This window comes from Crocodylus siamensis, chromosome 4 (assembly GCF_052110815.1).
Source record: "Crocodylus siamensis isolate JL-2025a chromosome 4, ASM5211081v1, whole genome shotgun sequence".
NCBI classification, from domain to species: Eukaryota; Metazoa; Chordata; order Crocodylia; family Crocodylidae; genus Crocodylus; species Crocodylus siamensis.
In genome coordinates this window covers 21,538,659-21,563,832 of record NC_143398.1, presented here as the reverse complement: position 1 = coordinate 21,563,832, position 25,174 = coordinate 21,538,659, and the positions used below count along the sequence as shown (strand labels likewise).

Here is a 25,174-nt window from a genome sequence, read left to right as displayed (position 1 = left end):
ATTAAACAATTTACACAATATTATTAAATATTAATTTAGGACTTTAACAGCTCTGGAGAAAAAAAATCATTTTTTTTTACACAGTGGAAGTGTTGTTATAGATGGATCAAGCTTTCCATGCAAATCAACATGTCTCTTTTAAAACTATTCCTATGTATCAAAAAGACACAATAATCTGCACTTCTCTAGACCTGTTGCACCTTTTGGGGTGGTCGATGCTACCCTCTTGCTTTGCTGGGTACCTGAGGCTTGCAATGGTCCTTCTGAAACTTGCTCTTTCTCATGTCTCATTCATCAATTAATTTGAGCCTGTCAGGGCTTTTCTTCTTTGGTAGATATTGCAATTGTTGGAATAGCTTCCATTTGTGTCTGGAGGGGAAGTGAATAATACACGGGCAGTGAAGTTCTCTCCACTTTTTATAAAGGCATGTTTCAGTTTGAATTTGGAAGATTGTAAAAACAGTTTCAGTGAGAGAAAAAAGCAGGAGATGGTGACTAGTGCAGTCAAATCTTAATGCTGGTTGTTGCTAAAGAAACTGATTTAACTTTTAACAATAATGATAAGTTCTACTGTCATCAGTTTATTATTAGTATTACTGTACGAAAGTGAGCCGCAAAGCTCCCAGTGATTTCTATGGAGTCAAGATTTCATCAGTCATCCTCCATTATAGCTTTGACTATCATCTTTCCAGAAAAGACTCAGTAGTTTTCTATTCTTCCTGGGCCTACTTCTCTCCATCCATACTAAATCTTGAGCTGACTTTCCAATATCTCATTGTGGAGCTCAATTAACACTTAGCCTGTAACAGACACTTTTAATAGGGGTTCAAAGGAGTAACTTCAAGGATTCATATAGGGTATAGGCCAAAATAATTATAGTGAACAGTAATAATGTAATTCACCAATATTTAGAATGATAATACAGTTATCAAGTCCCCTGAAGTTTTCCTTTAACTATGCTGATTAATGTTTTTCTCACATTTTTTTCAGTGCTACTTACAAATGGTAAAATGGCCCAACCAAAATCTGTAAATGCATCACCTACAGCTAGCTGAGAATTTTCTTTTGGAATCCTTTTTGTAGAAACTCTAAGAATCAATGTTTTCCACTTTCAATTTTATTGAAATTTTAATCAGAAAGAAATATGTTGTTTTTGGTTGGTTTGCTTCAAGTTGAAACTAGAGATGCATCAATACGTCAATTTATATCATATCGGCACTGATAAAAGGAAAATTAACATTATCGGCAATCAGTTTGTTGTGGCCGATAATGTTGCCAATAAATGATGCGTGCATGCACGTAGCTGCAGTATACATGTGGCCAGCCTGGCACCTTGGACAGTAGTGTTGGGCTGGTAAGTTTGTTGGGGGGAAGGCGTGGGGGGAGGGAAGGGGCAAGGGGAGGGCATATGAAGGCCCTCATGGTGAGGGAGGGAGTGGGGCTGGGTAAGGGCAGGCACTGCCTGGTCAGGTCTTAGGACAGCTGGTCCAGGCAGGTGTGGGGATGAAGGGTGGCTCCTGCTTCTGCATGCAGCCCCAGGGAGGCATGAGGGGCATGTACCTTCTGGATCTGTGCATGCAGCGAGCTGCCACTGTGGGCTGGGGTTGGGGGTGGTGCCAGGCTTTTCTAGGCAGCAGGGCTGGGGTTGTGCTTGGAGCACATGGTGACAGTGGTGCTGGGAGGGAAGTTATGGTGGGTGGGGGGGCTACAGCTATCCCAGAATTGACCATAGCCACTCTTCCCAGTGCCACCCACCCTGAGTGCAGCCCCAGCCCAAACCTCCCACCAGAAAGAGCCCATCGCCACCCCTGGGTCCAGCCCACAGTGGCAGCTTGCCCTCAACTCATGCACAGATCCAGGGGGTGCACGGCCCCTATGCCTTCCCCAGGGGTACATGCAGCAGTGGGGGACCCCTGCCCTGTGACTCCCAGACAAGCTGCTCATGGCTCCATCCCATGCCCTGCCCCACCTCAGCTGGGCAGTGTTTGTCCCAGCCCCACTCCCTACCTCACCACAGGGGCCTAAATCTGAGCCCTCCAACCCTTTTCATCCCCCCCAACAGATTTACCAGCTGATCTCCAAGCTGCTGGGCTGCAATCAGATTTGCATCGGCCGATATAGCTTGTTACTAATCAACCATCGGTGTCGGCCCAAAAAATCTTTATTGGTGCACTGCTGCTAAAAACAGTTTCTTGAATGAACCAAAGCATTTTGTCAGAAGTCTGTACAATGTGAAATTGCATTCCCATACTGTGGGACACTGTTTCAGGAGAGCTGCCATTCTCTCTTATGGTTTGGGGTCTGTGGTTAGATTTATTGTTACACAAAGTGCAGACATGTGTGGGGGTTAGGTGGAAGTTAGATTAGGTTAAAAATGGCCACCTGATATTAGTTCACCCAGGTGTGGACTTTACACTTAGACCCAGTCTCAGTGATTGGAAACCAATCTAAACCTGTAACAATACCATGCACATAGACCATTAAAAAATAGTGGAACCTGGTCTAAGATATTCCTGGATCAATGTACACTCAAACTTAATAGATCTAGGTAAGGCAGGTGCAAGAAAATTTGGTACAGTTAGTTGTGCAGCCCCAGGACTGGGAAAGCCCAGCCACTGGCCTCAGTCTCAGGGCTGCACTTTTCATACCTGATCCCCAAGCTATTTCCAGCCCCAGCCCCTCAGCATCCCACCCTCTACAGACAAGTCAGCCACCCCCAATGCTCCATCCCACAAGCTGCTCCAGGTGCTGGTTTTATCAGCATTCAAGAAAGTAAGTATTGGTGTGGGGAAGGGCTGGGCAAACAGTGGTGTAGGTTCTTGGGGGGGAGGGTTGGGGAGCTAAAAATAGTTTTTGATCACCCCCAAACCCTCCCCCGATCTTGTAAGCCCTCTGATCCTGCCAAACCCTCCTGGACTCCACCAACCCCTATGTGGACCCCACCTGCCCCCACTAATTACGCCCAAGGATCCTGCCTGCCTCCCAATCCTCCCTGTGGATCACACTTCTGCCCTGATCTTTCCACAGATACTGCCACCCCCCTATATCTCTGATTGCTCCTGTAGATCCCACTTGCCCTCCCACCCCCCAAATTCTCCCATAGACACTGCCTCCTCTCACCACCTCCCCAATTGCTCCCACAGATCCTGCTTGCCCCTATCTGCATAATCCACCTGCAGATGTTGCCTGCTTCATCTCCCCAATTGCTCACGCAGATCACACCTGTCTCCCTACCCCTCTTATGGACCCCAGATTCCCCCCAAGCCTGCTTGCCCCCATCTTCCCTACCCACCTTACCCCCATATCCCAGCTTATCTTAGATTGGTTGACTATTTTTAATGCAATCTAACCTGTCCCTAACCACCCTGAATGTCTGTGCTTAGCCACAATGGTTCCTGCTTCAAGGAAACTCATTCATAGATTTCACAGACATTTGGGCTGGAAGGGACCCCAGAGGATCATTGAGTCCAGCCCCCTGACACAGGGGCAGGAAGTCAGCAGGGATCATAGGATCCCAGCAAGATAAGCCTCCAAATGTGTCTTGAAGGCTTTCAAAGTGGGTGCTTGAACCGCCTCAGGCAGCAGTCTATTCCAGACCTTGGGGGTTCGGACAGTGAAGAAGTTCTTTCTTATGTCCAGTCTGAATCAGTTGCGGTGGAGTTTGTGATTGTTCGATCTTGTCATCCCTTGGGGCGCTCTGGTAAACCAACGTTCCCCCAGACCCCTGATAAATTTATACGTGGCCACCAGATCACCCCTGAGCCTGTGCTTTTCCAGGCTGAAGAGGTCTGTTTTCCTGATCTCTGACCATCTGTGTGGCTCTCCTCTGCACCCTTTCAAGTTTCTCCACATCCTTTTTGAATTGTGGAGCCCAAAACTGGATGCAGAACTCCAGCTGTGGCCTCACCAAGGCTGAGTACAATGGGAGAATGATGTTCCGGGATCTACTTGAGAAGCATCTATGGATGCAAGCCAGGGTTTTGCTCATTTTACTAGCCGCAACATCACACTGAAGGCTCATATTCATCTTGTGGTCAATCATGACCCCCAAGTCCCTTTCATTTGTAGTGCTAACCAGCATAGGACTGCCAAGCCTATAAGGATGCTGCAGGTTTTTCCTCCCAAGGTGGAGAACCTTGCATTTTTCGGTGTTGAACACCATCAGGTTCTTGTCCACCCATTTCCTGAGCCTGTCAAGATCTGCCTGGATCTGCCTGGATCTTTGATGTGCAATAGGAGTAATATCATTACAGATGCTTCCTAGGAAACAGTTCAGATGACACTTAGCCAAAAAAGAAGAATGGAGGTACCAGGTAACCAAACTACCATTCCCATGAGGCAATGAACCACAACAGAGAAATAGAGGTTCATGTTGACAGACCAAATTAAGTCTCTTGGGTAAGTTCAACAAATTGCAAAAGAAATCTTGATGAAAATTGTAGAAATATTTTATTTTAGCTGAAATGTTAATATAAAATGCTTTATATCTTACAAATTAAATTTTGGGGAAATATTTCATTCTCTAAAAAAATCAAATATTTAATTTTTTGATTTGAATGAACATTTAGGATACAATCGGTGTTTCCCATTTTCAGTCATCTCTGCTCCCACTTTTTCCTTTTTCAACTTCCTCCTTAAATATAACTTCTATAATGCATTTGGCAAAGTACTGAATATAACACAATAATAGCCAGGCAAATGGAGAATTGTGATTCTTAGTCCTGACTATTTGAAAATTATGCATTTCCTGTATTTATTTGTTATCCTGTCTCCACTAGCTAGCCTTGTCTTGTTTGTCTCATCTGCCCCAACATTTGATCTTTTTAACTATAAGCTCTTTAGAGAAGTGATTTATTTATTATTACAGTGCAGTGCCCAGCATACTAGCTGCTTTGCCTCCCAGCACAGTGTTAAATTAAGGCAATGGTTTCTGCCCACTGGAAGCAAGCAAATGTGACTTCTTAGAAGAAATGTTTTCCAAATGTTGATCACCAAACATTGTATACCAAAGCCAATGAATCAATCGATAGCATTTTATTTATTACTTGTATTAATACCCATGTGCATCAATGTATGAAATGAAAAGAACAAATACAAGAAAAAAATAGCTGCAGTATGTTATAAAACTTTAACAATAAACTAACTGACAAACTTAATTAACCAAATACCTTTACATGCTGTAAGAACACAGCAGCGGTTCTAACAGTAATTATGAATACAAGAACACTGTTCAAGACAAGTATGAATTTTAACACAATGATTATTAACATAGCACCCCTACACACATTGAAAATACTGCAACAGCTCTAGATTAATTATGAATACAGGAATACTATTCAAAGCTTATATAAAAAATGTGTTCTTCTAAGGAAGTTCCTGTTTCTTTAAGTGGGGTTCTCACAGTGGGAAATGAATTTCATCACAAAGATTTTTCTTAAGAAGAAAGGGTATCATAAGAACTGTTCCCATTGGCACAGACTACATTATTAACCACACAGTTTTATTGGTTTAAATGAGGCAGATATGGGAAGAGTATTAATGGAACGAGAGACTAACAAGGGAGTATGAAAAAGTCAGGGAGGAGAGGAAGAACATTAGGGTAGAAGGGAATGATGAAAAAGAATAGTTTAGGGAAACAGGATGCTAAATGTTTCCTTTGGAGATCATTGACTTTACTACATAACAGAAATGGACTGAACCACTGCAGCTATATATCAGTGAAGCTCATTCTACATAGAAAACATAGAGAAGTAGGACTGGAAGGGACCTCCACAGGTCATCTAGTTCAACCCCCTGCCTGAGGAAGGACCACACCTATCCAAATCATCCTATACAACTACAAAATATAAACTAAATTAGGGGCACCAGTTGTGTCCAGCTCTGCTAGTCAATTTTATCCCAAGACAAAATATGTGCCAGATCAGGCCTTGGACCCAATCCTGTGCACACTTAATTGGGTCTACTGCCCCAGCCCTGCCCCTTTGTGTACTGGATCAGGCCCCCAACCCCAACAGCACTGGCCCTAGATAGCACATGCTGGAATAGGCCTGTTGCTGCTGCAGCCCTGGCTCTGTGCATGATTGGGCCCACTGCTCCAATCCCATATTCTTGGTATTGGTCCCCAAATCTGCACACAATCCCCAAACCCACGCGGATTGGATTAGGCCCTCTATCTCCAGGCTTGGCCCTGGAACCATGTGTGCTGAATCAGGCCCATCTTCAGTCTTCATGTGCTGGTGGAATACCATGCATGGGGCTATGTCATCTGGTCCACAGGACTTGGAAAATTGGCAGTGGGGGAGCGGTGGCAGCAGAAATTGTCATTGCTCTCCTGCTTCCAAACTCTAGACCTAGACTTCTAGACCTCTCTAGGAGAACGCTGCAGGCCAGATCACATGATTCCATGGGCTAGATGTGGTCTGGGGGCTAGGAGTGTTGAGAACCGCTGCATTATGCAAATCTTCTTCCTGCCATCTAGTAGTGACTAGATACTGAAATAATGCCTATTGCTGCCAATCATTTGTCTTATGCAGTGGTTCTTAACTGTGGCAGCTTTAAGGCACCCTTGAAAAAATGGCAGCTCTTAGTTTTACCTTGTTTTTTGACTATGGAAAAATAGTAGGGCAGCTGGAGTACTGCATCCAGTTTTGGGGTCCCCTCTTCAGAAGGAACATAGATAAGCTTGAGAGAGTCCAAAGGAGAGCCAGCTGCATGATCAAAGACCAAGAGAGCAAACCTTACAAGGAGAGGCTGGGGGACATGGAACTCTTCTGCCTGGAGAAGAGAAGGCTCAGGGGGGACTTGGTGGCTGCATATAAGTGTTCTCCCAGATCCTGATGCACCCCCACTTATATACATTGGGGGGGGGGTGCATCAGGATCTGGGAGAACACTTGTTCAGCAGGGCTCCCCAAGGGATAACAAGGTCTAATGGCCACAAACTTCTGGAAGGCAGATTTAGACTGGACATAAGGAAAAACTTCTTTACAGTCCAAGTGTCTAGGGTCTGGAACAGACTCCCCTCAGAGGTGGTCCAAGCACCTACTCTGGACTCATTCAAAAATGTTTGGATGTTTATCTTGCTGGAATTATTTGACCCCAGCAGACTTCCTACCTATGGAAGGGGGGCTGAACTCAGTGATCTTGTGAGGTCCCTTCCAGCCCCTGATGTCTATGAAATCTATGAAATTCTTCTGTTGCAGAGAACTCAGAAAGATGAGAAGACATAAAAATGCTATTGACACTATGGACTCCTGTTTGAAATCACTGGGTTTCTCTTGTGAATCATATGTATGCGTTTGCATACCTAGCAGCGTAAATACTGTGTGACACCCAACAGCACCTTTAAAAAGATCTAATGGCATCCTAAGGTGCTGTGCAACCTGGCTAAGAACCACTGGGCATGTCTACACATGCCCCCACAGCACAGTCATTACTGCGCTATCATTTAGTGCTTGCTTTAGGAAGTACTAAATAACAGCTGTTACTGCTCTGTCCCAGTGACGCACAGTTTTTTTAGGAGCTACGTTGCCATAGCAATGCACTATAGTGAGGTAGCTTGTCACTACTGTGATGTCGCATCAGTGTCATGGTTTGGGCTTGCCAATGCTACATTACTGTAGCATGTCACTACAACAATATAGCATCATGTGTAGATGTGCCCACCATCTCTCTTTACTGTAGAGTAAATTTACCTTGGTAGTAAAATCTGGGGAAAATTATTCTGTACTATTCATGCTGCATATTTGTATGCAGAATGACAGTGGAAGGGAAGTGGAGGACCCTTCTCTATTTCATGTTTACTCTTTGACTGTCTTCTTTATGGTTTCACCTGCTCATCCATTAACATAAGTCTTCCTCCTTCTCACACTCTATAGATAATGAAAAGCCATGTGACATCATCAGCTTACTGAATTTGTGATGTCCTTTCTGTTCCTGCTGTTGTCCTGTTCACGTCTCTTCCTTCAGGAGTACGCTCTGATTGGATGGTGCACAGATGAAAGCAGAGAGCAACATCTCCATGACTGTGTGCCCTGGGATTAGAAGAGATTTCCTCTCTCACCCTTCATGTAGAAGCCATTTCCACTGGGGATTGACAATTGTAGGAAATTTAAGCCACAGATATGAAGCAATTTAAAAGAAGCTTTCTTCAGCTTTGTCAGGATCATATTCATAATCCATAACATAGATAGCTCTTTTTTAATGGGATGATAATAAGTGTCAAGCATCCATGTAGGCCAGACAACAAGAAGTTGTAGCAATATTGGTCAATCACTGACGTGTTCATGACATGCTGAAGTAGATGCCAAAACATCACTGAAGGGGATTAGTCTTGAGCTGGACTCTGACAGGTAAAATGTCAGTCAAGCAGCTTTGGTTTGGGGCAAATAAAGGGAACAGCTTTATTTTGGTTATAACATACTGCAAAATACTTTTATTTCAGTTGTGGGTTCTTCTGGCAGATCATTTTTGAGATGCCAATCAATACATTGAGCTGCTCAGCAATACCATTATTGTTGTTATTTATATTGCAGGAGTGTCTAGAAGCCCCTGTCAAGGATCAGAACCACATTATGCACCATTTCACGCTCAAATAACATAAAAACAGCCCTTTGAATTGAAAAGCTGACCGTCAATCCCTAAGACAATGAGCAAAACATGGATTGAACAAAGAACTAGGCATGGCACAAAGTAACAACAAGGAAATTATGAATTGTGTCAGAAAATCTCTAATCTGTAGGGAGTCCTGCTATTAGATGGAGACCTGATGGACTGGTACAAAGCAAGGTACCTGCAGATCCTAAACTACTCACAGAGCCCTAAGTGTCCAAGGGAAGTCTCTACAAACTCACAGACTACCTCCTCATTAAGGAAGAACAAAGACATAGCAATAAATAAATAGCAGAGAATAGGCATGAAAATCTCCACAAGTAAAAATTTCATTCAACTTGACAGAGAAGTTATTTAACATCTCTTAGATTCACTTCTGAACTTTTATGTGTTCCAGCCCATCCATCCTAGCTGTTTTATTGGTCGTAGTTTCACATTGTAAGCTTTAATCTTGCTTACACACTGACAATATTAGCGGTTAATAAGACTTGAGGTTGTGAAGGATGTATAAGCATCCTAAAGAACCATATCAGTCTTTTGACAGTACTTAGAGCTCTGTATTCAGTGAATTGTGGCCTTTAAAAGTGAAAGAAACACCATTTAAAAATGGACTGTACTTGAAATAACAACGGCCAAGATTTTGGTTGTTGCTATATATTCTGGTCCTCCATCAAGGGTGACCCTTTACTGCATTTTGTTATTTCTGGCTGTTTGGAGACAAAGTCTAAGCATATATTGATTACTCAGTTGATACACTGAGTAAGCAGAGGAATAGAGGGTTTGTGTAAACTACAGCCCCAACAAAGGCAACACAGCATGGGTAGCCTTCTTATAGCCCACAAAGTCCTCAGCTGGTGAAACCAAACTGCAAAACACTTCTCTTCAGATAGCAACACCTAAAAATAACTTTGCACGGGCATCATATTATGTGGAATGCTCAGAGAATGCTTTATTTTTAACACAACACTCACTAGAGTCTATTTCTTGGGTGCTGCCTTATACCCACTCACGTAGAATGTATCCAGGAGGAGTTATATACGGACAATGCAAGGGGAAAATGAGGGATTTATTTATTCTTGACTCACTTTGGATTACAAATAAAAATATATTGTCCTGAAATTGATACCAGAAACATGGTATGGGGGCTCGCTTCATGCGACTCCAAATCCCTGGATGCAGGTATCACGGTGGATATAGTCTTTCTGGACTTTAGGAAGGCCTTCGACACGGTCTCTCACCCCATTCTCATTAAAAAACTGGGGGACTGTGGTGTTGATGCCTACACAGTCAGATGGGTCACTAACTGGCTGGTGGGCCACAGCCAGAGAGTGGTGGTGGACAGGTCTTATTTGACCTGGAGGCATGTGGACAGTGGGGTTCTGCAGGGCTTGGTGCTTGGGCCTGCACTGTTCAACATCTTCATCAGCAACTTGGACAAGGGGGTAAAAAGCACCCTGTTCAAATTCACAGAAGACACTAAAATGTGGGGAGAAGTGGGCATGCTAGAAGGGAGGAATAGGCTGCAATCGAACCTAGACAAGTTACAGGGGTGGGGGGATGAGAACAGGATGGGTTTCAACACTGACAAGTGCAAGGAGGAAGAACAAGCACCACACCTATATGCTGGGGAACTCCCTTCTCATCAGTGCAGAGACAGAGAAGGATCTTGGAGTCATTATTGAGGCCAATATGAACATGGGCCAACAGTGTGGGGATGCAGTCAGGAAGGCCAACTGTACCTTGCCATGCATCCACAGATGCATCTCAAGCAGGTCCAAGGAGGTGATCCTCCCCCTCTATGCGGCACTGGTCAGGCCGCAGCTGGAGTACTGCATCCAGTTCTGGGTGCTGCATTTCAGGAAGGATGTGGACAGCATGGAGAGGGTCCAGAGGAGGCCACCCGCATGATGAGGGGGCAGCAGGGTAGGCCCTACGAGGAGAGGCTACGGGACCTGAACTTATTCAGCTTCCACAAGAGAAGGCTGAGGGGGGATCTAGTGGCAGTTTACAAACTAGTCAGGGGGGACCCTTGTGGGGTTCCTGTTCCCCCGAGCACCGCCAGGAGTGACTAGAAATAATGGTCATAAGCTGGCAAAGAGTAAATTCAGACTAGACATCAGGAGGAGCTACTTCACTGTCAGGGCAGCTAGGATCTGGAACCAACTTCCAAGGGAAGTGGTGCTGGCTCCTACCCTGGGGGTCTTTAAAATGAAGCTGGATAAACACCTGACCAGGATCACTTGACCCCAGTACTCTTTGCTGCCATGGCAGGGGGTCAGACTTGATGATCTACTCAGGTCCTTTCTGATGCTACCAACTATGAAACTATGACTATTGACCCTTGCAGGTAAACTGATGCACTCCCAATGCTTAACTTAGCAATATGGGGGCTTCCTAAATACAGAAATGACATGAGGATGTGCTTATTGGATTCCTTACTGCATTGAGTCTCCTCTACAGAAGGAGAGGAAGGATTAAAAGGCATGCTGCAGCTATGACCAAAGAGTGACTCCACAGCTTTTTTGAGGGAAAAGGGATAGGACTTTTGCTTCTCATCTTTGACACCTCTGTAGTGATCTGCCCACCTACTTGAACACAATCGTGGCGAGTTAAGGATTTGCCCTTAAATGCTCATGAACAGCAGACAGAACGAATGACCTTCAGTCAGGACATCCATAACAAGGAAAGATTTCAATCCGATATACTTTCTAACCAAGTCAGAGAAGAAAAGCATATGTAAAATCCAGTGTGAAAATGAATGTGACAGCACTTAAAGATTAGATAATGGATTGATTGTTTTATGTTAACTTGCAAATTTAGGAAGCTTGTAATACATTGCTTTATCTTTCTACCTACATGGATTGTCACTACAGAGACTTCCACTTCAATCATTTTTGTCCAAACTTCTAATTTTGTTAGGATTAAAGAAATTTATTTCCCCTGGCTTTTTATACTAATTCTAGACATACATAGGCCAAATAAGAAAAATATATGTACTTAAACCTGTGCATGTTATTGCTGATCACGTATAGTTTGGGGTGTTTTTCTATGAGATAAAAACCTCCAAGCTCTTTATTACTTATCTGAAGAAAAAAACAATTGCTTGTTTATCAAATTGTGTTTCAGAGTAAAACGTGTTTTGATGTTGCAACGTGGTGATCCTTGCTCACACACTGAAGGGGGAACTGAGCGCTTCAGAGGCAGCAAAAGGGAATTTTGCCCTTGGATACTGGCAGGTATCTAGTAGAGTTCATCTTTATCTGGAGCACTGAGATCCAAAGTATGTAAATGTAGATGCCTCTTAGTACTAGACGCCCAAGGTTCTCATTTCCTACATGCAACTGCAGAGCCTGGGTACACTGGCAGGCCATTTTTCTGGAGGGTTCAAGACTTTTCCCTACTAACTTTCAGCTTTCTAAGTGAAAGTACTACCAACCTAAGCACACTGATATTGCCTCAATCTCATCCAGATTCTGATGAATTCATATCCCCATAGGTTTTGTTAGTCAAAGAAATCAAACATTTTACAAATATTTTACTTAGTAGATTTTACAACATCCTTATGAAGTAAATACACATTATCACCATTTCACAGCAAGGAAATCGGAGGTACACAGAGATTAAGCGATCTGTTCTAGGTTTTGCAATAAAATGGTTATTTGTGAGTCCTAGTGACCAGTCTTGTGCTCTTAGCTCCGAGATACAACTGCTACTTCAACATCAACATCCTTTTAACTGTAGAATAAAATAACTGGCCACTCTGTAAAACAAAAATAAAATTCAAACAGGATATAAGAACTGACCTGGTGTTACAGCCATGCCATTTCCATTAACTACAGGCCTCTCTTCTTCTTCCTCCTCGGGTGGTTCAATACCTGTCTTTTCCATATTGCTCACTGACTTATTTCGCTTCCGTTTGCCTTCAGCACTAGGTGTCGCACCTGGAAGGATCTGGTCTGTTACATTTAACAGTAGCGGAGCTGGTTCAGCAGGAGGTTTTGGAGTGCCGTAATAGTTGTCTGAAAATAAAATGAATATTAAATATTTAGATTCTTAAAAGGATAACTGCTCCTTCCTTTTCTGTTGGATCATGAGGATCTATTGATATCGTTTGGTGCAAGGAATGCTCCGTTGTCCCTTTTCAAAGAAAATGCATTTTTTTTTCTGTAAGGTTCAAAAAGTGTTTATTTTTAATGAAAAGCTAATTGATTTTTTGAAAGAGATAGGACAATCCAATTTCACAACACTGTATCTCATGAAATAGGTATGCTTGGAGACTTGAAGGGACCATTGACCATCTATTATGGTAAACACGCTTTATATTACATCAGATCATCCAAGTACCAGAAAAAGTCTATATAAACCACTGGTTGGTAGGCAGATAATCTATTCCTGTTGCTGTACAGAATAAGGATGTAAATATTGTTAAAAAAATTATCCAGTTAACCTCCTCTAATTACATCTGTTAAACAGTAATGCAGGGGCTCGGGCATGGCTGCTGCTGGGGGCTGTTCCCTGGCCCTTTCACAGATGGGAGAGGAAGCGATGGCAAGCCCTGCCAGACAACACAGCTCACATGAAGCCCCTCGCTGGGAGGGAGGAAATATCTGTGAACAAGCAGCTTATTGCTTAATTGACAAGTCATTTGGCTGCCCACTGTTTTCTTCTTTAACTTCATAGGTGACGGGCACACTAGTTCGCCCTTTCCCCTTCCCCATCCCTCCTCCTCCCTCCCTCCCCCGACCTGCCCTGCCTCCTCCTGGTTCCTGCTGGGGTACTGCATGGCTTTGCTTCCCCCCTTCCCTGCTGGACTGCACCCTGTCCCAGTCTAAATGATAACCAGTAAGCTAACCTGTTATCACTGAGCTTATCAGTTAAATGATTAATCATTTAACCTCTCACATCCCTAATACAGAATTACAACTCTTTAGTAATGATTCCAAGAGATTTCTGTCTCCTCCATCAACATTTCTCCTGCTCATAGGCACACCTCCAAACTTGTAATAGTTTCTATTAATACATTTTGGAAGAAATATTAGCCTTATGCTTCTGGGCATACACCAATCTCTAACTAAAAAGAGATTTTGAGGAGAGGTCACTCTCACCTTCCTCTGAATCATCTAGCATTTGTGGGGACAGGTTATTACACTAGATGGATCACAGATTGGATCTGACATTTCAGTTCCTGTTTCTTACGTCCCTATTTTCCTCAAACCTAGCAGAATCTAGTATCCATAATCTGTCTAACCTCCCTCCTCCCTCCCAAACTGTTTATGTATTCAATTCAGGAAGAAAACAGCAAAGCATGATTCTAACACCTACACAAGGCACAGGGACAAAAATAACAGCACAGTTACAAAGCTACATTTTTTGCGAACAAGAATTCCATTTGGTGCGGCTGTTTGGTAAGGGTGTCCATGGTGAGTGCACTGGGAAAATGATTTCTCACAATAACTAGCTTTTAAAAGGAGAGCATGGCAAATTGTGCATACAATTCCTACCAAAAATACTGACCTGTTTACATAACTCTGGGGAATTTTCCAAAAGGCTAGGAACCTACAGTAAGGCTACTTATTACCAGTGCGCTCCTGGCTTGCTTAAGCGATTCATAGGCCCTATGACACTTTTATGGTTTTCTACCTTATGGGTTTTTACTTTTATAGCTTCTGTATGGTCAAATAATAACAGTAGCACCTTCCAAAACATATGCTCACCTTTAAATATGCTACCTAGAGAGATAATGAGATATTCTTTGATCAGCAAAGTATCATAACATATATCTAGTAAGCAGCATTGATAGTGCTCTGACAAGAGTATTTCTTGTGTTTTGTAAAGCAATACAATGTTCAGTCACTACACCACCTCAGTACAGATAAGTTATTGAGTGCTCCAACAACTGCTGAATGGTCTATGATTTGTCACAATGGATTAGCAGATATTTATTCAGAACAGATATTTCCACTAGGTAAATATTCCCAAGTTAATGGTCCTCAATCTTAGAATGAGCTTCATGCAATTGTGGATTTTAATACTTTAATATTTGTTAAATATTTCTCTCTCCCTCCTTTTTTCTTTTAAAAATTATTTCAGCATCTTTGAAAAGTATCAAAATTAGGGAGGGTCTCAATCAGTTTTTGAATCTGAAGGTGCACTGACTTAATTATTCAACTGTATTTTTGATAGTGGCCAATAAAAGATTACTTTGAAACTAACACTTATTAAAAAAGACTTTCTCACCTGTATGGAAACTCCAAATTAATTTCTATATTTCCTTAACTGCATATTACCTATGTTGGTGGATTTCATGCCTTACACCTATTATAAATTTTTAAAGAAATAGATTTCTTCCTTTTAAAAATTCCTCCTCTACCTTAAACATTTTACCAGCCCAAAAGCGTTCCATTTCCACAACAGCCTACAGTATCATAAAGATTGTCCCATGATTTCATGAGCTGCTGCATGTAACAACCACCAGTACAAAAGTCCACTCTGATTCAAATTCTCAGGTACAGTGGCATGGCTCTTTTGTGCCTTCTTTCTAGTCTTCCCATTTTCATAAAAAGGCAAGTGCAACAGTAAAACTACGGCAGACAAGATTCTTTGGGTAAATCCAATATCTTTTATTGACCAACTCAACTAGCTGGAAAATAGTAAGACTATATTTTTATATGTCATTGATAGGTTGGAATAATCTGTTATGCCATAACTAGCATATTTGTAAGCCCATGAAAACATTGTGAATGATAAGTAAAAAGACAGGCATCAAAAAAATCGTCTAAGTACATAAGATATTTGCTCTATTTCTGGAAGTTAAATAGCCTTCTCTCTCAGACCCATAATATGCTTCAGAAAATCCTTAGGGACACAGAGACATAATGCACCAAGAAAAGATTTTCTATGAACAAGAATTAAATGCCCCTACAAATAGCTGTACATTTTGTGAATTGTAGGTCAATTGTTTAAAGGGTATTTAGATGCCTGAAAAAGATTTCAGAGGTAGCTAAATACCTATAGGCAAGGTTCTTTGGGTATATGTGATATCTTTTGTTAGACCATCTGAGTAGTTGGAACAAAGTTCTTAGCAACCTTTTGGGCACAAGCACCCTTCTTCAGGCATAGGGAGACTCCATAACTGTTCTGAGATCTCCAAGCAATGAAATAAGCTGGAAGTGTGACAGGAGGTTAGTGAGAATGTAAATAGGTGGAAATTGGGAAAAAATGGGTAGAGAAGGGAGGGGAAGGGGAGAACAAGGTGGAAAATGGGTGAAGGAATGTTAAGGCTAAGCAAAGGAGACTCAAAGCAAATAGATGGAAATTAGGAAAACAAAGCGTAGAGAGGGAGGGGAAGGGAGTAAATGGAAGAAAAATGTAAATAGTAACATTCAGGCAAGTATCTGGTGAGTCAGATGTCAGGCAGGTTGTAATGTGTCATAAATCCAATGTCTATAGCGAGTCCGTGATTTTTGTATCCAGTAGATTTATGAAGTGAAGTTCATAGGGTCACCTATAAAAGGTATTCTGTAAGTTTCCTTTGAGAATTAGAAATGAGAGGTCAGAGAGGGAGTGACTGTTTTGTGTTCAAGACAATTGTTTGAATGTTTCAATTATGTAATCCCAGCTAAACCATTCAGACATATTTCACTTTGTCATGGGGCAAATTTAGCACTTTTTATCCCAGAAGCCTTTTTAGGGTTTTTCCTGGGACGAGGGACCTGGATATCTGAATAATCTGAAAATGTTTTTTCTGGGGTCAAATGTGATTTTTGTTTTGTGTATGTGGAAGGGCCCAACCCTCAGCCTACTCTGACCCTTCCCCTGGTGATGGGATCTTCTGGTGTTTTTAGCAAAGCTCCATTTATATCTTTATTTCCAGCTGCGGCAATAATCCTCTCTCCTATGCTGGAGTGAAAATTATTCAGTTCTAACAGCTGGATTGGTTAATTTCACAAAAGGAATTCGATTAGATCAAAACATGTCAAACACTGCAACAAAATCCTCTCAGAAACAGGATTGCAAGCAAAAAACATCCCCTCTTGGCAGGTGACACCACTAGTCTGAATAGATTGTCACTAGGGTCTTCCCTACTTGAGGGCAGCTATCTAGGTAACAGTAAAATGATTGTCTTCATGTGATCCCAGTTGTCTGTTTTTCTGAAAAAGCATGGATGGCAACTCTAAGAGACACTGAGAATGCTTACGTTTGGTTCAAAGAAGACATACAAGATTCCTTAGAGAGCAACACAGACAAAATACTGTCAGGGATGTATCACCTTGTTCCCCTTCCTGATGAGAGACATCCTGATCGGGACTTTCAGAAGATACTTAGGAAGGAAATAATTAAGAAACTTTAAGGCCTAAGAAATTCAGCATGTTGAAGAAAACTTTTTTTTATACTTATCTTGCTTCCTGCCAAGCTATGAGTCATTACTGAACCTAAAAGTTATATTTCTAGTGGTTATGAAGGGCCCTCACCATCACAGAGAAAAATAAAAGAGCTAGAAAACTGAAAAAAAAAAATGACAGAAAAGAGTATAGATGTACTTGAGCCAAAATCTCTAATACAAATGCCTGGTTCAAAGAGGATTTTCTAGAGTGGGACTTGCCAACTTCTGAGTGACTGGGGCCACCTCCCCTTCCTCTCCCCACAGCTGCATCAAGCTAGCATCCCCATGCTCTGCATGCCAGGCCACATAAGCTGCCCCCAGTTCCCATGGCTGGAGGCAGGAAGCAAAAGATAGAGCAAGGGGTGGGAGCTCAAAGACTCTGGCAGCAGCAGCAGTTGTAGTGATGGGGTGGGACTGGTTTATGTACCAGGGGTCCAGGCACCACAGATTAACTCCTCTGGGGCTGGCTGCGGCCTGGAGGGCTGCCAGTTGGACAGTCCTATTCCAGAACTTCCAGGGATGGCAGACTCCTAGCTTCACTGTAAAGACCCTGCAAGCCCTGGCTCAACAGGGCTTCCCCACAGCTATTGAGCCTGGGACTCTACTGCCAGGACAGACCACATGGGTGGCTGTCCTAGAATTATGGAGTTGAGAACAGATATTCTGATTCCAAAGAACTGGCAGTTTCCAAGGAAACTTTCGTTAAAAAATTCCTGACCAGTTGTAAGCCTAAACATTGTGCATACTTTTTGCCTAATGAAACAGTGTTTTCAAATACACGGGAATAAAATATATTGAAGAACTGCAGACGTTCTCTCACTTTAGAATTCTTATAACTGCTTTATAAAATTCCAGAACAGGAAAACAGTACATAGACATGTTAACATATAATGAAAACTGTATTTTAACAAAATTCAAGACAATTACCACCGCCTTAAGGGAGCCATTCAAACTGCTATTCACCCACTCAACCAGGGTGAGTAATTTATTTTGACGGGTGACTATACCATAATTAGGGGGTTTTTTTTAATCGCGACAGTAGGAGTGGGTGAATAGTTTTTGTGCTTGGGTTCATAAATTTTTATGATGATTTTGCAACACTGCCTGATAAATTGGAGCAGCAGATTTTCAGTTCCTATATTAAAGTGAGTGGCATACACAAACAAGGATTAGAAAGGGCTTTCCATTTTAAATGCCCATTTTTTATTACTTGTGTTTGTGGCAGTGCTTGGTGGAGATCCCAGGAAAAGCTTCTGTTTAGTTATCTTAGGGTCTCAAGGAAAGCTTTTTTGTCAAAAATATAGAATCATAGAAAATTAGGGGTGGAAGGGACCTCAGGACATCATCTAGTCCAGGGGCAGGCAATTATTTTGGGCGGAGGGACACTTACTAAGTTTTTGCAAGTCATCGAGGGCCATATGACAGGCAGCCAGAGGCAGATAAATATTAATTTTATAAATGTCTTAGGGGCCCTGTGGGCCACATTTTGCCCATCCCTGATCTAGTCCAACCCTCCGCTCAAAGCAGGATCTTCCCCATCCAGGGCTTTGTCAAGCTAGGCCTTAAAAACCACCAAGGATAGAGATTTAACCACCTCTCGAAGAACTGGAACAGGTTACCTAATCACCCTCCCAGTTTTTCCTACTATCCAACCTAACCTTCCCTTGCTGCAACTCGAGACCATTGCTCTGTGTTCTGTCATCTGTCACCAGTGAGAACAGTTGAGCTCCATCCTCTTTGGAACCGGCCTTCAGAGTTAAAGGCTGCTATCAAATCCCCTTTCAGACTTCTCTTCTCCAAACTAAATAAACCCAGTTACCTCATTCTCTCTTCATAAAACATGTGTCCCCAAACCATTTTTGCTCTCTGCTGTACTCTATCCAACTTGTCCACATCCTTCCTGTACTGGGAAGGGGGAGAAGAACTGGACATAGTACTCCAGATGCGGCCTCACTAGTGCAGAATGGAGTGGAATAATCACTTCCCTTGATCTGCTGGCAACGCTACTACTAATGCAACCCAGTACGCAGTTAGCCTTCTTGGCAACAAGGGCACACTGCTGGTCCATATCCAGTTAACTGTCCACTGTAACCACTAGGTCTTTTTCTGCAGAGCTGCTGCCCAGCCAGTCAGTCAGTCAGTCCCCAGCCTCAGAGTGTCATAGTGCTTAGGTTCGGAAGGGACCTAAACACATCATCAGGTCCGACCCCCTGCCCCAGGCAGGAATCACCCCAGCCAAATATCTGTCCAGCCTCCTCTTGAAGACCCCCAAGGTAGGAGAGAGTACCACCTCACTTGGGAGTTCATTCAAGAGCCTGGCAGCCCTAACTGTAAAGTAATGTCTCCTGACGTCCAGCCTGAACCCTCTCTCTAACAATTTGTGGCCATTATTCCTTGTAACCCCGGGTGGTGCCCAGGGGAACAGAGCTTCCCTCAATTTCCGCTGGTCCTCCCTGACTAGTTTGTAAATGGCCACCAGATCCCCTCTCAGCCTTCTCTTGTGGAGGCTGAATGGGTTCAGGCCCTTCAGCCTCTCTTCGTAGGGCCTGTCTCACTGCCCCTTGACTATATGAGTGGCCCTCCTCTGGACCCTCTCAATGCTAGCCACATCCCTCTTGAAGTGCAGCGCCCAGAACTGGATGCAGTACTCCAACTGTGACCAGACCAATGCCGCATAAAGGGGAAGGATCACCTCCTTGGAACTTCTTGTGATGCATCTGTAGATGCACAACAAGGTGCAGTTAGCCTTCCTGACCATGTCCTCACATTGGTGACTCATGTTCCTCCTGGAGTCAACAGTGACTCCAAGATTCCCTTCTGTCACCACGCTGACAAGAAAGGTGTTCCCAAGACTATAGGTGTGCTGCTGGTTCCTTCTCTCTAGATGCAGCACCTTGCACTTGTCTGCCTTGAATTCCATCCTATTCTCATCCTCCCACCTCTGTAATCTTTCTAGATCTAGCTGGATTCTGTCCCTCCCCTCCAGTGTGCCCACTTCACCCCACAACTTGGTGTCATTAGCCAATTTGGACAGCATGCTTTCCACACCCACATCCAAATCGGTGATAAAGATGTTGAATGGTAGAGACCCCAGGACCGAGCCCTGGGGGACTCCACTGCCCACGTCTCTCTAGGTTGAAAATGACCTGTCCACCACCACTCTCTAGGTGTGACCATCTAGCGAATTTGCTACCCATCTGACTGTGTAGGCATCAATGCCACAGTCACCAAGTTTTTTTTAAGAGAATGTGGTGGGAAACCATGTCAAAGGCCTTCTTAAAGTCCAGGAAGACGACATCCACCCCATCACCCTCGTCCAGGGACTTTGTGACCTGATAATAAAAAGAAGCCAGGTTAGTCAGGCAGGATCTGCCCTAAGTGAACCCATGCTGGTTGCCCCTGAGGATTACCTTCCCTGCTGGGCCCTTGCAGATGTGCTCCTTGATAATTTTCTCAAAGATCTTCCCAAGGAGTGAGATAAGACTGACTGGCTTATAATTGCCAGGGTCCTCCTTTCTTTCCTTCTTGTAAATGGGGACCACATTGGCCCTTTCCCAATCCTCTGGTACCTGGCCAGTGCCCCACAAGCACTCACAGAGCCATTCCAGGGGCCTTGCTATGATCCCTGCCAATTCCATCAGCACCCTTGGGTGAAGAGCATCTGGACCAACCGACTTAAACACCTGTACCTGTACCAGTGCATGGGATTGTTCCATCCTAAGTGCAGGACTTTGTGCTTGTCCTTGTTGAACCTCATGAGATTTCTTTTGGCCCAGTCCTCTAATTTGTCTAGATCACTCTGAATCCTAGCTCTACCCTCAAGTGTTATCTAGTACACCTTCCAGGTTGGTGTCATCCACAAACTTGCTGAGGGTGCAAGCCATCCCATCTTCAAAATCATTAATGAAGCTATTGAACAAAACTGGTCCCTGTACTGACCCCTGGAGCACTCCAATTGATACAGACTGCCAGCTAGACATTGATTACTACCCACTGAGCCTGATAATCCAGCCAGCTTTCTATCCACCTTACAGACCATTCATCCAACCCATACTTCCTCAACTTGCTTGCAAGAATGTTGTGCGAGATTATAGCAAAAGCCTTACTAAAGTCAAGGTATATCATGTCCACTGCTCTTCCTACATCAGGTTGAAAAGGCATGACTTGCACTTGGTGAAATCATGCTGACTGTTCCTAAGCACCTTCTTCTCCAAGTGCTTAGAAATGGATTCTTCGAGGACCTGTTCAATTATTTTTCCAGGGATTGAGGTGAGGCTGGTTGGTCTGTAGCTCCCTGGATCCTCCTTCTTCCCTTTCTTAAAGATGGGCCCTATATGTGCCCTTTTCCAATCATTCAGGACCTCCCCCAAACAGCCTTGAGTTTTCAAAGATAATGGCCAGTGGCTTTGCAGTCACATCAGCCAACTTCCTCAGCACCCTTGGATGCATTGCATCTGGCTCCATGGCCAGATGCAATTGCATAGTGATAATTATACTTCTAAACACTAAGCTTTCTTTTTGTTCTTCTTAAATATTAAAAATAAGTCTAAACCTTCAGTCAGATTTTTGCAGTTCATCTTCAGAAAAGAATCTCTACTTTTGGTGACAGATTAAAGAACATGAATTTTTTTTTCTGTCTTTCCTAATTAAAACTGTGAATCAGATTGCTTAGCTCTCTAAGCCTAGCTGTTAAATTTAAGTCTGAATTAAAGGTTCAAATTAAAATTCATTTAGTTTGAGAAAAATGTAAGAAAAGGTCAGGAAAGCAATGACACAATATACAGAAATAATTTCACGCTTAAATACAGAGAGATGACATCAAGCTACTGTTTCCTTCAGCTAATAGGTTTAAAAAATACTGGAGGGGCTGTGGCTGCTCCATAAAAAAGTGCTTTTTATGCACACTATTTCCTGACTTACCTACACATGTTCGGCTTGAGTGTCATTTGCCATTGGTGGGTAGCTGGACTAGAAGAAGATGTTCTAGAGACCTCAGTTTTCTCCTGGGGCACAATAATTCTGGGTTGTGATGACTTAATTCTTCTGAGAGTGCCTACAATGCATTCCATCCCCTTCTTCTCCGGGACATGCTGGCCACCTTTTGTTCTCCACACTCATTATATTCCAATTATTTTTGTAAGATTCTTTACTTATTAGGCCAATGGTCAAGTAAGGATGGTATAAGTTTGCCCATATTAAATAAATCATATTTACCAGGATGCAAATACATTCATATTTGTTTTCATCCATAACGCATAGATAGGCTAACTGAAATGTCCACAGAGAGAAGTCAAAAGATGATAAGATGCAGCCCCTTTGAACCAAGTTTTTTTTTTTAAACTGTTAATTCATGAACTTCATTTTCTGGGTATCCGCCTTCAGATTCTTAAAGTGATTCCAGTTTTGAAAAAGTGATGAAGACACTGAAAGTGCAGCAGGCAGGTCCCGGGAGCAGGGAGCAATCTCTCAGCCCCCCCACTCCAATTGTGGAGCTGGGAGCTGCCTGCCACTGGGGCAGGGGGACATTGTCCCAGCTGGGCTCCGAGCCTGGAGCCCAGCTGAGCAACCATCTCTTGCTCCCTGCTGCCCAGCTGAGTGAGAGCACATTTGCTCCCGGTTGGCTGTGTACATGTGTGTTACTGCTTACTAAGTACTCCGCAGTTAATTTGCTATGTGCATTTGCAGGTAGCAAATTAACCACAGTGTAGACTAATTTACTGTGCAATAAGCATCTGCACATGTAGATGGTTATGCCTACTGTGAAGTAACTTGGTCTACTGCACAGTAGAGCATCTCATCTAGATGTGCCCAGTGATTCCAAGCTTTTAGTGTATCTTTTAGTCATCAGCAACATTATCTTGATTAATTTAATTTGAGACACATGGAAGACTGATTTATAACCTAAATATACAACAATGTAGAACATTACAAGCAGGAAATAGAAGGAGCAATTCCAATTATGCAGCATTAGCTTTACTTTTAATTCTCAGTTAGACCATAGCATGTGAATAGAAAGAACCCTTCTAAACACTAAAGCTTTTATAGAAGGGATATAACATCTCAGATGTAAGACACTGGAATACCATGGTCTGTAGGTGTAAATATATTTGCTATAAAGTAACTATGTATCATCCTGTTTCATGTTCAGGTGGAGAAGGAACATGCTTGTTTCCATGACTCCTGTGAGATTAAGGTCCTGGTTATTTTCTCCCTGATATTTTTTAAGGTTGTGTTTCTTTGTGGTAAGTAGAAGAAATCAATTTTAGATAGTAGTTTGGAACAGAGATTACTTCTTTTTGGACGCAGCAGTTACATATACTATGGACTGGAGGCTGGGGTCGTAGTGGGAGAATGGGGACCCTCTGCTGCATGCCCCCCCAGCTTGCTGGCTTAGGACTTGGGGGGGTAGGCCAGGTTTGCACAGTGGGGGCTTCCTTTTCCTCTGCCTGCTGCCTGAGCCTCCTGAGAACTGCAGGCAGGAGCTGCAGCTCAGGGCTGCCTAGCCTGGCTTTTCACTGTTCTGGGAACTGTAGGTAGGTGGGAATGGAACCCCCCTGGTGTGAAGCCCCCCCCTCTGCCCCCAGCCTGCTGGCTCAGGTCTTACGGGAGGTGAGCCAGATTCATGCAGCAAGTGGGGGCCATTCCCCACTCCAACTGCCTCCAGTTCCCAGTGCAGTGGAAAGCTGGTCCAAGGCTCCAACCTGCTGCTGTCAGGAGGCTTGGGCTGGAGGGCAGGGGGAATAGAGTCCCCCATGCTGTGTCAGCCTAGCCCAATTTCCCCTTCCCCCCTGCCAAACATGAGCTTGGAAGCTGGGAGGGGGGCTCACACAGCAAGGGGGCAGGGCTGGGGAGACGGACTGCTCCAGTAGCTTCCTGGGAGCCATGTGGGAGTGTCCCCAGCCTGCTGTCCTTGGCCAGTGCTTCTTCCGTTGAAAAGATGGGGACAAAGAAGGAGACAATGGAGGTAGAATACAACAGAAGCAGATAATATGGTAAGTGATCTTGAGAAAATCAAGCAGGAATTTCCTACCTTATAATTCAACAAAATTAAAGGTGAGTGTCAACTGTGGAACTCATTCCCATGGGAAGTTGTTGCGGCCAAAAATTTAAGGGACTGGATTACAAGGATATCCAAAATTATTAAAATTTAATACAGTTTTGTGAATGAGAAATTAAATTTCAAGAAAATCCAATCGCTAAATTTGGAGAGTCTAATGAAACCCAATGTGGTGGTAAGATTACCCTACCTGCCTACTGCGGAGTTCTTATAACTTTATCAAAAGTTGGCCAGAACTGTAGACAGGATGTTAGATCTTAGGATCAGATACAGTATGTTAATTTGTACATTTCATTGTTCAGAGGTGTATTTTTTTAAAAGCTCTTTTTATAGATACCTTTTTATAATTTCACAGTGGCATTTTCAGTGGATTGTAGTTTGAATTCTGTTTCTTCAGCTGCCAGTTGACAACCTCAAGGAAGGCCTCTAGACTGCTTATTTTGGCTGACATTTTCCTCAATCTTGTTTTGCAAGTCAAGACAGGGTTCCCTGTAGCCAATCAGTTTTTGTATTCATTTATTCAAGCTGTTTCTGAAGCAAGCTATCTTGCCAAACCGGAGAGGTATGTAGGGAATCCTTGCCTTATGTGCTGAAAAGAAAAGGCACCTGCAGATTGTTTTGGGTAGTCAGCATGTGCACCTTGAAGAAGTGAGGCATTCCCAGTTGGTTCTTCCTTTTAGGAGTTGTCAGAATAAATCAAAATAGTTCCCATGGGTTCCAAATAAAATGTGTGCTAAGAAAATAAAGAAACTTCATGAAGACTGCAGAAAAATGATTGTAAATTTTGCTCACATCAATACAAAGAATACTTTTCCCAAGAAACATTCATTAAGGCCAGCTCCTCAATTGTAACTAGTGTAGGAATATTTAATGCAGAGCTTCTTTTTTCATTTTCCTTTTCAGCCATGTAGGACTTCTTTTTACAATGTATTTCTTGCTCAACTTATTCCCACTTTGAGCTAGATAAGGCAATACAAGTAAAAATTCTAACTTTTTGTACTGGCTCCTGAGAATTTTGGTCAATGCCTAGCGGTCAAAAGAGTGTCTAATTTTATCTTGCCCAGGCAGTTGATCCAATAAATTATATCACCTAAAAAAATCCTTGCCTCTCAGTCAATACCTTTG

The 25,174-nt window shown here is 43.0% G+C and overlaps 1 protein-coding gene across 6 annotated transcripts in view; it reads right to left on the bottom strand.

The window, feature by feature from the left end:
• The window catches only part of MAGI2 (membrane associated guanylate kinase, WW and PDZ domain containing 2), a 1,241,136-nt gene that overhangs the window by 416,373 nt on the left and 799,589 nt on the right, over positions 1-25,174 (bottom strand). For all 6 annotated transcript variants that reach the window (XM_090041911.1, XM_090041915.1, XM_090041916.1 and 3 more), the window contains exon 4: positions 12,413-12,628. In XM_090041911.1, the coding sequence (XP_089898037.1) occupies positions 12,413-12,628 (216 nt within the window). The remainder of the gene's footprint in view (positions 1-12,412; positions 12,629-25,174) is intronic.